Raw genomic sequence first — 18,062 nt, 5'->3', positions numbered from 1 at the left:
GTGGGGGTGGGGGGTGGGGGTATGTGTGCGTGTACATCCTATCTTTCATGGAAATTTCTTTTAAACACCATGACAATAGAAATTTATAAGTATAAATAAGCCTTCACTTCCACTTCAATGTTCATTCAACAAATAACTACTAATAACATTCAAAGACTCTAAAGATCTTCTTTTTTCAAGAATTAGCAAATACCCATTTCAATTTTTTTGAGAATCTTTGATTCTTTTTTTTTTTTTGAAAATAAAGATGGTGTCTATTTCAAAGAATAACCAAAAACAACAACTTCTTTCAAAGATAGCCACAAATGATGGTCATGGAGAAAATTCACCTTATTTTGATGGTTGGAAGGCTTATGCAAATAATCCTTTTCATCTAACTGATAATCCTAATGGTGTTATTCAGATGGGTCTTGCTGAAAATCAGGTAGGAGAAAGAAAACAGAACACTCCTCGTTTTAGTTTGTTTGTTTTATTTTCAATCTTTAAAAAAAATGTTTCTTTTTTTTAAAAAAAAAAATTTCAAAAATAACTGACATATTTAAGATCACAATATTTAAAAGATATTTTGATTCATTTTAACATATCTAAGTTTAGCACGAGGATATTTAAAAGTCTCGTTTACAAACCAGACAAACAAATTGAAATAGAGAAACAGATTGGATTATATTTTCTTGATAAAATGGCTAAAGTTGTTGAAAACTTTAGAGTTTTTGTTAATAGATTTCTTATTTTTGATGTTTTTTTGCAGCTTTGTTTTGATTTAATTCAAGAATGGGTGGTGAATAATCCAAAAGCATCGATTTGCACTGTTGAAGGAGCTGAAAATTTCCAAGATATTGCAATTTTTCAAGATTATCATGGATTGCCAGAGTTTAGACAAGTATGAAACTTTTCTAATCAAGATTATTAGTTGTTAATTCTTGTTTTTATTAAGTGTTCTAATTAGTTTAATAAAAATAATTTTCAGGCAGTTGCAAGGTTTATGGAGAAAGTGAGAGGTGACAGAGTGACATTTGATCCAAACAGAATAGTAATGAGTGGAGGAGCAACTGGTGCTCATGAAATGCTTGCTTTTTGCTTGGCTGATCCTGGTGATGCCTTTTTGGTCCCAACACCATATTATCCAGGGTAAGAATTATATTCGTAATCGAGATTCATTGACTCAGATTAATTATGATTCATGTCACATAAAGTTTGTTAAAGTCCCGTTTCAATTAAATCATCAACTTGAATGGACAAATCACTATCATAAGTGTCTTCCTTTGACCTCTATAATTTTTGAATTATTTTTGTTGTACTTGGAACTACTAAAATTATTGGTGTGGGACATAAAATCAACTACTCCTCTGCTAAAAACAGAGAAAGTAGGTCCTCTAATTAGTTAACATACTTAATATAATTGTTCCCATAAAGTCAATGCATAATTAAAGTAAGTTTTTTGTATTTGTAATATTGCAGATTTGATAGAGATTTGAGATGGAGAACTGGTGTTCAACTATTTCCAGTTGTTTGTGAAAGTTGTAATGATTTCAAAGTGACTAAAAAAGCCTTAGAAGAAGCATATGAAAAAGCTCAACAATCCAACATCAAAATAAAAGGCTTACTTATAAACAATCCTTCAAATCCATTAGGTACTCTTCTTGACAAGGACACACTCCGTGACATTGTAACGTTCATCAACTCTAAAAACATCCATTTAGTGTGCGATGAAATCTATGCTGCTACGGTGTTTGATCAGCCTAGATTCATCAGTGTATCTGAAATAGTTGAGGATATGATCGAATGCAACAAAGATTTGATCCATATAGTCTATAGCTTGTCTAAAGACTTGGGATTTCCAGGATTCAGAGTTGGAATTGTTTACTCGTACAACGATACAGTAGTAAGCATTGCTAGAAAGATGTCAAGCTTCGGGTTAGTTTCAACTCAGACACAACATTTGCTTGCATCAATGTTGTCTGATGAGATATTCATTGACAAATTCATTGCTGAGAGTTCCGAAAGACTCGGAGAAAGGCAGGGGATGTTTACAAAAGGACTAGCAGAAGTTGGAATTAGTACATTGAAAAGCAATGCTGGTTTGTTTTTCTGGATGGATTTAAGGAGGCTTCTTAAAGAAGCAACATTTGATGGTGAGTTAGAATTATGGAGAATTATTATTAATGAAGTGAAACTTAATGTTTCACCAGGATGTTCATTTCATTGTTCTGAACCTGGTTGGTTTAGAGTTTGTTTTGCAAACATGGACGACGAAACGATGAGAATTGCATTAAAAAGGATAAGTTACTTTGTGCTTCAGCCAAAGGGACTTAACAACATTGCTGCTATTAAGAAACAATGCAGCAGGAGGAAACTTCAGATCAGCTTATCGTTTCGAAGATTGGATCATGAGTTCATGAACTCACCAGCTCACTCTCCGATGAATTCGCCTTTGGTCAGGACTTAAAAAAAGGGGGAAATGGTTTAGTTTTGTGTTTGTTGTTTGTCTAATAAGAGAAGGTAAAAAATATTTCCTTTTGTTGTAGTGATGAGTGATAGTACTAAGTATTTGATTTCACAGTTAATTCTATTTTTGTGCAAACTGATGAAAGAAAATAAAAAGATATTAAGGTATAGAGAGTGTTTTGGATTTTTAATATCTGAAATTTTTCCTATTATCCCATCAATATTGTATCAAAATGGGATTCACTGTGGAATTTGTATTTGTTCTTGGTTTTTTTAATTCCTTCTTGAAAATGAAGGAGGTTGTAAGTTGTAACCTGAAATTTTACTTGCTTATAAGTAAAAAAAAGTTCATGTTCTTGAAATTCATTTTTTTTATGTTGGTTTTCAATTTTAATCCAAGGTTGAGTGAGCCTTAATGAAACAATAAATTAAAAGTTATCATGTGATCAGGTTACAGGTTATTCGAACAATATATGATAAGGTTGCGTAAATGAGACCTAGTATGGGTTGACACTTGACCCCCTCCCCCTTATTCCACTCATATATAGCGGAAGCTTACTGCATCAAATTATCTTTCATTGTTAGCAACAAAGAACACTTAGTGGTGTTGAAATTCAAGTTTTATATTTCTTTTCAATGTTAAACCAAGATTAGAGCGAGCTTTGGGTCAACGATTAAAGTTGTTACAGTTTCAAGCTATGAAACAACCTCTTGCAATAACTTGAACCACTAATGTTTCTCCTTTTCGTCAACCTCAACTATAGTGAAAGTTTAGTACACCGTGTTTTTTTTTTCAATTTTAAACAAAAAATGCATACTATATTGTTAGCAACAAAAGGTTATGTGCTAAGTACAATATTATTGATAGCTAAATCTAACTGTATTTTCAATGATAGAAATTAATATACTCCATCAAACAATTAGATCAGAAAAAGGAACCATACTAGCATATATATATATTTATTATATGAAAGTGGTTGGTAAGTTATTGGTATAATTGAAATATTTTATTAATTTTTCAATGGTGATACTAAAATGTTAATATTTTATTATCCTTATGGAGAACATAATAATTGATGTTAGGACTTTCTCAACCCCTAAGACTCCAACTCATTGTATGTTTGTTTGAATAAAATTTTGATCATCACTTCTAGTTGAGTCAACCAATAACTCTGACTTTGTATATATAATTAAGTCAAATACTAATTTAATATATTTGTTAGTAGGTATGTCACAAACTTAAGTCTACACATAATGGGTCATTAAGAAATACACTTAGATAGGGCACAACATATAAAATATGAGTAGACTCGAAATATAATACTCTAACACCAGTATATGGTGCAGTAGGTTGCTCTTTCCTTAATCATAAGTTTTTGGTTTTGAATTCTGAATGTGGAAAAATCTTTGACACAGAGCGCTTACTTTGGAACGGAGCCCTATCGGCACGATTTCATATTAGTTTGACTCCTATACATAGTAGCGTAGCTATAATCATGTCAGGGTCTATATCAAAAAATTATATCACATATATAGGTAAAATAATAAATAAAGTGGTTAAATAATATATTTTGGACACCTTTAACACAATAACATGATGTAGCTCAGTGATTCCAGACGTCTTGAAAGAGCAAAGACACGCAAACTTAAAGTACTCACCTGAACACTACAAGAGAAGAAAGAGACAAACACCATGCTTATTTCTAAACATAGAGTTATTTCCAATCAATATTCTCAAAATTATCAAGAACACCATTAACTTAATGTAACTATAGAACTTCTTGGTACAACTTACAAATAAAATTCCACATTGAATCCCATTTTGATACAATGTTACATAGAAAAATTCATATGATAAAAATCCAAAATGGAATGAATTGTATAATCAAACACTAAATGTATACATCAAAACTATCACTCTTCACTATAACAGAGGAAATTTTTTCCTTCTCTTATTATACAAACAACAATAACAAATCTAAGCCATTTTTTTCTTCATCTTTATGTCCTAACCAAAGGCGAATTCATCGGAGAGTGAGCTGGTGAGTTAAAATCATCCAATCTTCGAAACGATAAGCTGATCTGAAGTTTACTCCTACTGCATTGTTTCTTAATAGCAGCAATGTTATTAAGTCCCTTTGTTTGAAGCACAAAGTTCCTTATCCTTCTTAATGCAATTCTCATCGTTTCGTCGTCCATATTTGCAAAACAAACTCTAAACCAACCAGGTTCAGAACAATGAAATGAACATCCTGGTGAAACATTAAGTTTCACTTCATTAATAATAATTCTCCATAATTCTAACTCACCATCAAATGTTGCTTCTTTAAGCAGTCTCCTTAAATCCATCCAGAAAAACAAACCAGCATTGCTTTTCAATGTACTAATTCCAACTTGTGCTAATCCTTTTGTGAACATCCCTTGCCTTTTCCCGAGCCTTTCGGAACTCTCAGCAATGAATTTCTCAACAAAAATCTCATCAGACAACATTGATGCTAGCATATGTTGTGTCTGAGTTGAAACTAGCCCGAAACTTGACATCTTTCTAGCAATGTTTACAACTGTATCGTTGTACGAGTAAACAATCCCAACTCTGAATCCTGGAAATCCTAAGTCTTTAGACAAGCTATAGACTATATGGATCAAATCTTTGTTGCATTCAATCATCTCCTCAACCATTTCGGATACACTGATAAATCGAGGCTGATCAAACACCGTAGCAGCATAGATTTCATCGCATACTAAATGGATATTTCTCGAGTTGATGAACGTTACAATGTCTCGTAGTGTGTCCTTGTCAAGAAGAGTACCTAATGGATTTGAAGGATTGTTTATAAGTAAGCCTTTTATTTTGATGTTGGATTGTTGAGCTTTTTCATATGCTTCTTCTAAGGCTTTTTTAGTCACTTTGAAATCATTACAACTTTCACAAACAACTGGAAATAGTTGAACACCAGTTCTCCATCTCAAATCTCTATCAAATCTGCAATATTACAAATGCAAAAAACTTACTTTAATTATGCATTGACTTATATAGGAAAAATTATATTAAGAATGTTAACTAATTAGAGGACCTACTTTCTCTGTTTTAAGCAGAGGAGTAGTTGATTTTATGTCCCACACCAATAATTTTACTAGGTCCAAGTACAACAAAAAAATTAGTCAAAATTATAGAGGTCAAAGGAAGACACTTATGATAGTGATTTGTATATCCAAGTTGCTTGATGATTTTAATTGAAAAGGAACTTTAACAAACTTTATGTGACATGAATCATAATTAATCTGAGTCAATGAATCTCGATTACGAATATAATTCTTACCCTGGATAATATGGTGTTGGGACCAAAAAAGCATCACCAGGATCAGCCAAGCAAAAAGCAAGCATTTCATGAGCACCAGTTGCTCCTCCACTCATTACTATTCTGTTTGGATCAAATGTCACTCTGTCACCTCTCACTTTCTCCATAAACCTTGCAACTGCCTGAAAATTATTTTTATTAAACTAATTAGAACACTTAATAAAACCAAGAATTAACAACTAATAATCTTGATTAGAAAAGTTTCATACTTGTCTAAACTCTGGCAAGCCATGATAATCTTGAAAAATTGCAATATCTTGGAAATTTTCAGCTCCTTCAACAGTGCAAATTGATGCTTTTGGATTATTTACCACCCATTCTTGAATTAAATCAAAACAAAGCTGCAATAAAAAAAATCAAAAATAAGAAATTCATTAACAAAAACTCTTAAAAAATTTCAACTTTAGCCATTTTATCGACAAAATATACTCCTTTCTCTGGTTCAATTTGTTTGTCAGGTCAATAAACAAGACTTTAAAATATCATGGTGCTAAACTCAAGATATGTTAAAATGAATCAAAATATCTTTTTAAAAAGTTTTTTTTTTAAAAAAAGAAAAGAATTATTCTTAGAAGACCGAAAGTAAAACAAACAAACTAAAACGAGGAGTGTTCTGTTTTCTTCTCCTACCTGATTTTCAGCAAGACCCATCTGAATAACACCATTAGGATTATCAGTTAGATGAAAAGGATTGTTTGCATAAGCCTTCCAACCATCAAAATAAGGTGAATTTTCTCCATGACCATCATTTGTGGCTATCTTTGAAAGAAGTTGTTGTTTTTGGTTATTCTTTGAAATAGACACCATCTTAATTTTCAAAAAAAGAAAGAATCAAAGATTCTCAAAAAAATTGAAATGGGTATTTGCTAATTCTTGTAAAAAACTAAGAGGCTTTGAATGTTATTTTTGTATTTAGTAATTTGTTGAATGAAAATTGAAGTGGAAGTGAAGGCTTATTTATAGTTGTAATAATTCTAAGTGCTAAACAATTGCATTAAATTAAAGATCATCAGCACGCACGCGCAAATCCCAACCCCACAATTACAAAAATAATTATAATAATAATAATATATAAAAATTAAAACTTTATTTATTTTGAATATACAATCTTGAGATATGGTAGGTGATTTATTAGTACGTGGTGTATGCTAATAACGCACTTGTTATGAACTGTACAAAGGCCCCCTCTATTCCCTAATCTTCCCACCAAATACAACTCATATGAAAAAAAAAATTAAATGCAAGTTTAGATGACTTAATATCATATTTTTTTTTGTGGCGGAATTAATTTTTTATAAAAGAATTTAAAAATATAGAGAAGTAAACATACGAAGAAGTTGAAGAGAATTCAACATCTATTATATATACATATATGATGAATAATTTTAACTATTTATAAACAACATAATTTTCAACCGAGTTCGAATGACCCCTAGGCCCTAGGCTCTTACAAACTCCACCCTTGCTTTCTCTTTTTCTCAAATTGTCTATCATGTTTTCTTTTACACATTCTTTAGAAATATTAATTAAAATAAATTTTTAATTATTTTATCGTCATTTATGTTTTAAAAATATATTATTATATTATCTCCTTATTAGATATATTATTTACTCTGTTGAGATATTTATAATCTTCAAATAATTTTATATGCTTAGTATATGCTAATAGGGATCGCACTAGTTATGCAATATTCTCTCAAAGATTTAACATGTGTACACCACATGATTATACCAACAATGTTTTTTTTTAAGTGGCTATAATAAGTTGTTTAGTGCAATTTTTTTTTAAAATCGTCGTATAATTTAGAAGTGTAAATTATTATTCATGAGCAAATGATAATTTCATTATTACTCATGAGGGTTCTAATGGATAAAAATACATGTATAATACTATAAAATCTTCGTAATGCCTATGATTTTGGTTCAAATTGTAAACATTATCTTTGTAGTACCATTTTCTTTAACTAAACTTCAAATAGTACAATTTATAGTACTTAATAAAATATAGTATTATGCATGAATTTGTCGGCGAATATAAGAATTATATAATATATATATTGTACGTTAAATGAATGGATAATATAAGCTAGTTGTCGACGTAGGCTGTGGTTCAGTGGTGAGACTATTTCACTCTCAATCAGAGATTTTGAGCTTGAGCCTTCGTATCGAAAAAATTATGTTGGGAGCGACATCCCCAAAATGGGCCTAGCAAAACGCAATTTGAATTTATTCGAAACTCTAATATGAGCTTCGAACATCAGACAAAAATTTTTTTAAAAAATTGCTTAGCTGTTTGGTTCCAACATTTAAGAATTAGCTAGGTTGTATGTTTAATCACAATCATGTCGGATGATGTGTGATTTTTTAGATCTAAAAGACAAAAATAGGAAAAATCATACGTTCGTGTGTTTCTTTTTTTATGTATTTTAAATGAACTTCATTTTTTTTTCCTGGAAAAAAAATTAGAAATTTGAAGGTGGTGAGGATGCTTCCTTTTTATTAACAAAGATTTATGTTCTAGAAATAATTATACTCCATATTTAAAAAGTATTCAATACTAGGGACAATCATAGCTGGTATTTTCGCCATTGCATGCTTACATGTTTTTTTTAATATAGATTCAGTGTCTGATGATATTCGTATTGCGTTTAACAAAATTGGATTTTATGTTGAAAAATCTCATACTCATGAGATAAATTATTTTCTGACAAAAAAGTATTTCCTATTCAATTATTCATAAGTTGAATTCAAAACTTTTATAATTCTAATATAAGGACGAATGGACGATGAAAGAGTAATTATCACTTGCCAATATTAATTTGAATTGAAGTTAAGGTTAGATTTGTTATCTCTAACTTTATTCCATTATAATATTTTCTTCAAATTAATATTATAGGGTAGAGATTAAAGCATGTAAATCTTTGTATTAAATCATTGCTAACTGAAAATACTCACATGCACGTATGTCAGATCCACGTTCCATTATTATTAAGGATTATATACGTTTTTTCTTCCTAAATTAATATTCTAAATTTAATATTAATATATATTTAATGATTATTTTTAAATTTAAACGCAAATTACATACACGGTTATAAAAACTATTAATTTCGATCGAATTTGTATCAAAATTTCTAGCTCTATCTAGTGTATTTGACGAATTAACTTTGGTGATAGTAATGATAAATATATTTTTGTTGCTTTTCTTGATCTCTAATCCAAAGACTTTCATATTTAACGAAATAATTAAATAAACAAAAATATATATTTTATTAAATAAAATTGATCGATCAAATCTCATCGTCACGAATTACGAAAAGTAAATGAAGCTCCCACGTACGTAGGAGTAACATGAGACGAATCTTTTGCTAACTAAAATATAGTATTAATAAAATAAAATTTAAACATAAGGTGACCTAAACTGTGAGACATAAAAAGGATAATAATTTTTATTACTTTCTTATGATGTCAAGTGATCTTTAATTTTGTTTATTTATACACTTTTGGGGACATTTCAACTGCATGATATCATCCTTTAATTAACATTTTTATTTTTTAAAAAAATCCAACTAATATTGGACCCCCTCTTTGATTGCATTTTGCCTTTATTTCAGAATCTCAGACACTAATTAAGAAATTAATTTTATTATTAAAAAGGTATAATATATATCAACAAAGTTTTTTTTTTTTTACTTATTTCCATCTTGAAAAACATAAATACAATTATTTGAGGGAAAAAATATTGTCATATTAAATTAAACAGATTTATTCAACTAATTTTCTTAATTAAAAGAAAAAGAATTTATTCATATTTCAATAGATAGAAATCGATGTTTTGCAGAAAAAAAGTAATTTATCATGTATATATAATATGACCTTTTTTATTTGTATCTAATAAATTGTTAACCTAAAAGGATCAGTAACAGAGTAAAGTCTGGTTTACATATGGCATGGCGTTAAACCAATCTAGCTAATTAATAACAACTAATTATCAACTAATTTTGTGATTATTGCCACCTAATGTGTGTGTTCACGTGGAAAGTGAATGATTAGATTAATTAAATCTTAAGAGTGCTTGCTTGTTAATCATGATTAGACATTTTCTTCATTAATTAAATTTAGTGCTGAGAACTATTATTATTGCTCCTATTAAGTCTAATCCAAAGAAGAAAATTCTTAATTGAGTACAAATACTAGACAATTAATCTTTCCAAAGAGCGTTAAACCAATGTCACCCACCCATGACCCACCAATCTATTCGGCGACAAAATCAGAAATTTAATTAAGGATATTTAAAATTTAATATATAAATACAAAAACAATTTTTTGATCAATATATTTCATATTATTATATATTATATATATATATAATCTAAGTTTTCGACGAAAGATATTTAAAATCAAGAAATTATATGCTATAACTTGTTTACTAAATTTATCAATCCTTACTGATAGCTTTTCTTTTTCATTGTATTACATTTAATTTCCTCTATTTGTACGTCCATATTCATCTATGGATCAAATTAATCCAATTATTCTTTTTAATTCACGTTTTTAATGAGCATATAAAGGCTAAATATGATAAGTAAAATGAATCGAAGAAAGTAAAAGTAAACTAATTTTTTTACTGGTCTCTTCATCTTCCATATAATTTTAATGTTGGTTTGACTTGGTACAAGTTTCCAGACAGATTATATAGTTTAGAATATTGTTGATAGTTGTATAACAAACTTTTAAGTCAACAAGAAATAAAATAAGAATGTACATGAGGCATTGAATTAAAATAGTAAATTTCAATGAAGAGATATTTGGTTGACTTAGTAGTTGGGTACACACTTTTTTTGTTTTACCAAGTCAATCACATATATGGATATTAGTGTTCTAGTCTAAAAGGTAAATAGGAATTAACGAAATATAAATATTAAATTTCAATCTCTAAAAGGTGGTCTCAGAATTAGGAATGGGTCGTATAAATAAGTGGAGCATACACGATTGGTCCATAGTTGAACTTTTTGGACCATATGGATTTTGGTAAAACTTTCAACCAAAAAAACATGTTTTAGATATACGGTGTCTAAAGTTAGATTCAACAACAGAACATTTGAAGTTAAATATGACTGAAATTCAGACTTTCAGCTATATTTGTCCAACTTTAGCTATCTCTATTTGGAGTCCATCCATACATATATGGATCAAACAAAGATAATAAAAATCCAATCATATCACATATATGTATTTGAACTTTAGTAATATAAAACTTAGAAGCCCACGTATAATAAGTGAGACTTAATTAAGATTAACTTTTAAGATATTGTAAATTTGATTCATTTGGATTCATGTTAGAAATCCACTTGCCTGTGACATTCTTATTACCCATCTAATATACCAACATAAACAAGTGCCCACACCCGCTCGCTCTCATCCATTTTTCTACGATTTATTAGAAATCCAATACGCTGTCCCCTCTCTCTCCCTCTCTCAATCTTACAAGCCGAAATCGCCAAATGGGTATTTCGATACCACAATCTGGAAAAATAGGTGTACTGTGTGAGAGGATGCTCTTGATTGAACTGGTAATCAAACTGCAGCTTCAATCTACAAGGAAGCTTGAGCAATTTCTAGAGCCTCTTCAACGGACGATGCATTTTGAAGTTTGGCTATGTCAACAGAGGGCTGGCTTCGTGCAAGTTTTGGAAGCAGTTGGAATTCCTGAAACAATTCGAGAAATCCTTGAGATACCATATCATGTTTTCACTGAATGATGAGATTGTAAAGACAGTAATAGGTGATAAATTAAGCAACATCTTGCCTTTCTAGGTAAGGGACAAACTTAAATTCATTTCTCTTCCAGAAAGAAAGTACAGACTAACAATACAGACAGTCAAAATGGGGAGAATATTTAGAACATATTGTTCTTTGCGCGAAAGTTCAACAAGATCAGAGAACTTCTAGGAAAGACAAGTTCATGCTTGCAACGCTGTTTCAGAAAGGATGGAGGGAGGGGCGCAATGGGTTATGGTGGAGAAGCAAGTGCTTCAAACAATGATGTAATGTCCATATGGTGGGGGCCTTTATGTTATTATAGTATGATTTTATATATTCCTGGAGCTTAACATTAGTTCAAAGCCATCAACATGATAGATAGATACAAGTTAAGTCTTTTGAGCTTTTGACGTCTATGTAGTCTGCAAAAAAAACATATATACTTGTCTATGGAGAACAGAAACTATTTTGTTTTTCCAGAACTCCTAACAGGTGAAACTATCAACTCTACCATTGAACTTCCCTATTTTCTCTGAGCTTCCTTTAACAATATGTGAGCACATGCATTACTACTTCCCCGAGATGAAGTATTGATATTGTGTACGACTATATGTGTACCCCCAAATTCCATATACAAGAAAAGATAAGTGAAAAGTCCTGTTACATGGTTTCAGTAGCATCATATTAACAGGAAAAATTGCTCACAGAATCCAAATGCATCCTAAGCTAAAAGCAGAGACGAACTCTTGTAGATGGAAGTAAGAAATATGGCAAACGTAGGTAACCGTGGCTATTTCACAGTGTCATACAGAAGCATGCATCACTTTGGACGACTACAATTTTTTTTCATATATCTCTTACTTTATAGTATATTATATAAATAATAATCACTTCCCTGGATATGAACGAACAGACTCTTCCTTGACAAGTCAACTTTTCTTCGTTAGGCTTTTGGAGGGATGGTTTCAAAGGTCAAGAGAGAGGGGCAAGGAAAACATTTGATTACTCATAGAAGATACTTATAGGGCTTGCATATATATGTACATAGACCACCATTACAGATAGCTACTAAATTTGACATGAGAACATCCTTGGAAGAGTGCATACCTCAGGACTCCCACTTTCAAGAAGAACCCCCTTCAGCTTACCTGAAAAGATGTATGTTTATATCACTCTTCTTTTGCCTTGTATTTATTAGTATTATCTTTTTGAGGTATAGCTCCCGAAAAAGAAAGGAATGGGGAAGAAACATAACCTACACAACCATATACACACAAAAAGAAGGAATAGAGTGCATACCAGAGTCGATCCAAAATGTTGCAACCTTTGGATCAAAATTCCCAACTTCAACGGCCTCCCCAACTGTTCATAAGATGGTACAATCAATACCAGTTATGAAATTGTTTATACAAATAGTTGGACAATATCAAGAAAAGCAAAACAAAAATATTCTTACCGTTGTCACCAAAGAATTGCCACCATACTTTCCTAGAGCTTCCTTCATATTCAAAAACCCTTGAGTAGAAGTATGGTAAATAATCATACCTGCATTCAGGAAATAATAAAAGAATTAGGAAGATTGAATGAAAAATGTTTATTGTTGCTTATGAACAGAACTTAAATTAACTTACGTGTGCGTGTGTGCAGTTAGCAATGATTTAATACAATGCTGTGCAGATTTACGAGCATGGTCAACGTGCTCCACCCGTGCAATTCGGTTGTATATCTGCACGGTTATCGTTCAGTTCATTACACAAATAAAATAAAAATTGTATGAAGTTAGTCAGAAGATCTAACCTTCAATGGAAATGCGGCAACATCTCCAATGGCAAAGATTCCAGGTATGTTTGTCCGGAACTGTCCGTCAACCTGAATTTTAAATATTGAAGTGTAATCATTTCTAGGAAAGATCAAGCTCTTACATTCTGAAGGTATGTTGATAGAAAGAAGCACCATCAGATTTCTCAGTTATACCCAGGGATAACAACACTAAAAGGATTGAAGTTACAGAAGAGTTCATATCATTTGGCATACTTAAAACATCCTCTTTTATTACTGGAACCAACTTCCTCATTGGTATTACTACAGTCTATTCATTGTCAAACAGCAAAAGAGCTATATTGATCAGGAGTAATATAGCCATATTTATAACCTTCTCACCATTCGACTGGAAAACTAAAGAAAATGGAAATTTCTTTTCCCTCTTTTTGTTCCTTTTCGTGGATAAGCAGAGGAAACAAACAAATTCAAAGGATCTATATGCGTGTATTCGCAACAAAACAGTAGTTCAAGTATGAGTTAGAGCAATTTGCTCTGAACATGAATAGTTTCAACTCGTGGAACGGGAACAAAACTCACTGCCCACCTTTGAATGTATTAGACTATGCCTTCTTTCTGATGTAATTAAGACTTCTTGTAGACCATACAATAAATGTACTTCATGGAAATATGCTAACCAGATAAAAAAAAAACACATGTAAGGACTTAAATCTGAATCTTAATAGAATCAACCATCTAGAGTGTCATCCTGTCCAGAACTGATTAAATCGATATTTAACTTTAAGGTAAAAGATATTTTTGATTTGCCATTCCAACTTGTAGGGTATCATGAATTGGTGGAAGATCATAAGAATTTTGCAATTAGGAGTGGTTAGCCGTAAATTGTAACAAGATAAATCCTAGCATAGAGATAAATAGAGTGCTAACCTCTATTCCACCAACAGTGTTGTTTAAGCCAACCATGTCAAATGGACTGACGGCAGGTTTTGCTCCAATACCAATAACAACCTGCAAATTCATAAAGGATATGCAAATGACTTGAGCTTTCAACTTCTTTATCCACACTATTGTATAATATATTCCAATCCTCGGTTATAATAAGAATTCCAAAGAACATAAAAATTGTTGTTTTACCGTGTCTGTCTCTATACTTGATCCATCTTCAAGCTTAACTGCAGTTACCCGGCCATCTGGACCAGATTCTAGATGTTTTATCTTAGCACCCTGGGAAAGGATAAAATTCAATTAGAAGCTTATAAACTAGGTTGATAAAGGAGGTATACTGACAATCGAACTAGAGAGGAAAGAGGATGGAGAACCTTGACGAATTTGACACCACTGTCTTGGTAGAGTTGTTCATACTTTTGGGCAAGAGAAGGAGTGAACAGTCTTGATAAGAGATGCTCTTCTGGAAAAATTATCTATGTTCTCAACACAGTTAGTAAAATCAGGAGTGTACTGGTACGATATTCATATGCAGGCAAGTTTTAAATCTCAGAGGAATAAGAAAAATTGAATACTTCATTTGTAAGGTAATAAACTGGATAATATGCTTCAGAGTACTCTTTGAACAGAGGACTCATCAGACCGAGAAAGGAACATGGACTTCTTTTGACTTGTAGAAGAAAACAGATATTTTGGAACTTTACATGTTACTATTATAGTATTATTCGTCATGTGATCATCAACGGGTTTTGCTTATATGGAGACTTTCCCACCAAATGTGCAATTTAGTTTTTATAAACAAAATAGTTAAACATGGTTTGTGGATTCACATTTCTTATTTATTTTTTCTCACAAACAGCATTTCTTATTTCTTCATAAAAAGAACAGCATTTCTTATTTAGCATAGTGACGAAAAAGCATTTAAGGAAACTCACAGTTGTATCAAGTTTCCAGGCTACGGCAGCTGCAGCAACTTCCATTCCTATATAGCCACCACCAACAACTACAAGCTTTTTTGCTTTCCCCTAAAATAAAACAACATAGATTAGAAATAATATCATGCATATCACCAAGTAGATCACCATATATAATAGTTATGTAATGTATATTTAAATTTTAGAAAACCGATTATAAGCATCGGAATGAGGGCGATCTTACCAGTGAGGATATTAATGAATCAGCATCTGCCACATCCCGAATATAGTGAACCCCAGGTAAATTTCCTCCGATCTTCTCAGGAAATCTGATGTCAATTAATACTAAATTATTCTATGTTTGGTACTTTAATCAGGATTGAAGAGCATACCAGTATATACAAATTAGAGCAATAAACTAAAACAGTAAATGGAATATATGAGACTTATTAAAGCGGAAAAAAACTTATTCTGATCCATCTTTTTTATTGGACCAAGGCACAAGTGGATGAGTGCAAATTCTAATCGTTTCATCTATCAATACGAATTCCAATTGCAAAATAAATAACAGGTTTAGATCAGCAGCACTCTAATATAGCAAGCATGGTTACCTGGATGCCGTACATCCAGTTGCAATAATAAGGGTGCCATACTTGAGCAGCTTTCCTGAATTTGTTGTCAGAGTTTGCTTTTCTATATCAATTCCTGTTACTGGATCTTCATACAACATCTGAAAAAAGGTAAACAATTATCTTCAAATAGATTTACTTGATAGTCAGAATGCTGGGGCTGAATAAAGAAATGAAAGTAAGAACAAAATGAGAGCGTGTTTCCTCTCAAACCGTCCTGGAATTCCTAACTGGTAACTATATTCTCAAATCTTCAATATATTTACCTTGCTTTCCTCTCAGTAAACCAAAGAACATCACAATTATATCACACTTGTACAATTGATTAGACAAAAATGCATTACCTCTATCCCTTGTTCCTTGTACCAATCAGGTGTTTGCCTCTCACCACCAGCGCCAACACAAGTATGAAAGCCCTAAAATTATACAGTTAAATGGTATTCCTCAAAAACATGCTGAATTGGCATTAACAATGATTGAGAAGCAATCAAATTTGCAAATATCACACAAGAAGATGTAGACATTTTTAATGCTAAAATGATCAATTAAAGCTCACCGGTAAACGTGCTGGCTTTTTGTCCAGAGGAAACAAGTATGCTTTGGTCAATGCTGGACGTTCATATGGTGCATATGGCTGCATTAGCACAAAATGGAACCTTTTATTTCAAATGAAATCAACTCAAGCAAAATAACAGATCCTAAACCTAACGTTTTAAGCATCCATTCAATTAGTTTCTTATACAGCTTCCACAATTAGACCAGCTAAAAGGGCATAACTACCTAGAAGTGTTCCACTCATCATTCCAAATAATACTCAACAAAATATAAAAAACAACTTCCTACACTCTCATGCCAAACAAGTTAAGTTCAACTACTTAAATCCTCTATATCTATTCCCCTCCTTTGGGTTGTTTCATTCTAATACTCAATAATTTCTCCTTGAGGACAACTAAAGAGTTCTCTTACACTAGAGAGTCTCTAAACTTCACACTTATCTCTACACTAACATACAAATCTCATCAACAACATATAAATGTACTAAAAACACAAAAACAACTCGCGCCTGCAATATTTTGCTATACAATTAGTCAGAGGTCGATAGTGACTATTCTACTAACCTCTTTGGTCACAATGCATAACTTTCCATTAGCTTGTCCATGCTCAACAAAAGTTCTAGCAGCATATCCAGCTGCATTTCCTCCTCCAACTACCACATACCTAAAATCATCCACATTTCAAATCCGCCAACTTACACACACATCAAACATAAATACATCAAAATCAAAAAAAAAAAAAAAAACTCACTCTCTATTCTCATTATCAAATGATGAAGCAGCAACGAAACTTCTCCTGAAGCTTCTAGAAGGAACCGAAACCCTTGAAATCCGATTCAAAACAGCTGATTGAGGACACCAGAGTGAAAGACCTTGCTTAATCGACATCGTATTAGGCATAGTCGCCATTAATCTCCGAACAACAACTATAATAAATCAAACGAGAAAGCTCAAAAACTAGGATTCAGAGAGAAAATTGAATTGATTGAGGAGATAAATGAAGAAAGAGAAAAAGTTGTTAAAAACCTGAAGACATAGAAAAGATGATCTGAAATTAATAATATAAAATTGACTTGTAATACTACTGTTGATTAATTATTGGTGCGCACAATTGGATGCCTCAAATTGCTGTTTGTTTGTTGTGGCTCTACAGATGGCCGAAGCGTCGGGATGAAGACAAGAGACGTTTACTGGGTTTTTATTTATCTTTCTGCAAATTTTGCGTCAGTATTGAAGATGGAAAACACAGATGCAAAAAAATGGCATTTGTATGAAGAAAGACAAAAATGTTTATATTTTTGGATATTTTTGTACATGTTTTTTTCTCGAAAATGAAATTTTCATTTTGTACACTAAATTGACTATAGAAAAAAGTGTGTAACATCTCGTTAATTATATGAATAACTACTTTTGCTATTTTTATAATTCTTATTTTAAAATCAGTCTAATATCTCCCAAACGAAACGTTCAAAAAAAAATATACTAAATTTTTTCATAATGAGTCTAAACTATATTTATTTCAACTTTCTCATAAAATTATAATAGAAATGCAATAATAATATATTCGGTGAAATCTTATACAGTGACATTTGGGAGGTTAAAATGTATCACTATCTCTTCGAGATAGAGAGAGTATTTCCGAAAGACCCTTTGGCTTATGTAAATCTAAGTCGT

General features: G+C 31.5%; 3 protein-coding genes across 4 annotated transcripts; 1 reads left to right on the top strand and 2 right to left on the bottom strand.

Moving 5' to 3' along the window:
* The first annotated feature begins 119 nt into the window (after window positions 1–119).
* LOC107027121 (1-aminocyclopropane-1-carboxylate synthase-like) lies at window positions 120–2,807 on the top strand. Its single transcript, XM_015228297.2, has 4 exons — window positions 120–424; window positions 749–880; window positions 968–1,128; window positions 1,459–2,807. Exons 1-4 carry the CDS (start codon window positions 248–250, stop codon window positions 2,444–2,446), a joined length of 1,458 nt encoding a protein of 485 aa, XP_015083783.1. The 5' UTR covers window positions 120–247; the 3' UTR covers window positions 2,447–2,807.
* Window positions 2,808–4,226: 1,419 nt separating this feature from the next.
* LOC107027241 (1-aminocyclopropane-1-carboxylate synthase-like) lies at window positions 4,227–6,733 on the bottom strand. Its single transcript, XM_015228422.1, has 4 exons — window positions 6,435–6,733; window positions 6,014–6,145; window positions 5,766–5,926; window positions 4,227–5,428 (listed from the first exon to the last, which is right to left on the bottom strand). The coding sequence occupies exons 1-4, from the start codon at window positions 6,609–6,611 to the stop codon at window positions 4,447–4,449; spliced, it is 1,452 nt and encodes a 483-aa protein (XP_015083908.1). The 5' UTR covers window positions 6,612–6,733; the 3' UTR covers window positions 4,227–4,446.
* Window positions 6,734–11,051: 4,318 nt separating this feature from the next.
* Window positions 11,052–17,683, bottom strand: LOC107028810 (monodehydroascorbate reductase, chloroplastic/mitochondrial). 2 transcript variants are annotated; one of them, XM_015230017.2, is made up of 17 exons: window positions 17,498–17,683; window positions 17,140–17,314; window positions 16,953–17,052; window positions 16,391–16,468; window positions 16,179–16,250; window positions 15,817–15,935; window positions 15,450–15,534; window positions 15,227–15,316; window positions 14,666–14,767; window positions 14,481–14,570; window positions 14,274–14,354; window positions 13,365–13,436; window positions 13,199–13,293; window positions 13,024–13,112; window positions 12,867–12,929; window positions 12,675–12,715; window positions 11,052–11,513 (listed from the first exon to the last, which is right to left on the bottom strand). In XM_015230017.2, exons 2-17 carry the CDS (start codon window positions 17,295–17,297, stop codon window positions 11,400–11,402), a joined length of 1,449 nt encoding a protein of 482 aa, XP_015085503.1. In that variant the 5' UTR covers window positions 17,298–17,314; window positions 17,498–17,683; the 3' UTR covers window positions 11,052–11,399. The 2 variants fall into 2 exon arrangements, with proteins under 2 accessions (XP_015085503.1, XP_015085502.1); XM_015230016.2 differs by having other exon boundaries at window positions 17,415–17,652.
* Between the last annotated feature and the right edge of the window lie 379 nt (window positions 17,684–18,062).

This window comes from Solanum pennellii, chromosome 8 (assembly GCF_001406875.1).
Source record: "Solanum pennellii chromosome 8, SPENNV200".
NCBI lineage: Eukaryota > Viridiplantae > Streptophyta > Magnoliopsida > Solanales > Solanaceae > Solanum > Solanum pennellii.
This window is presented reverse-complemented; position numbering and strand designations above follow the sequence as displayed.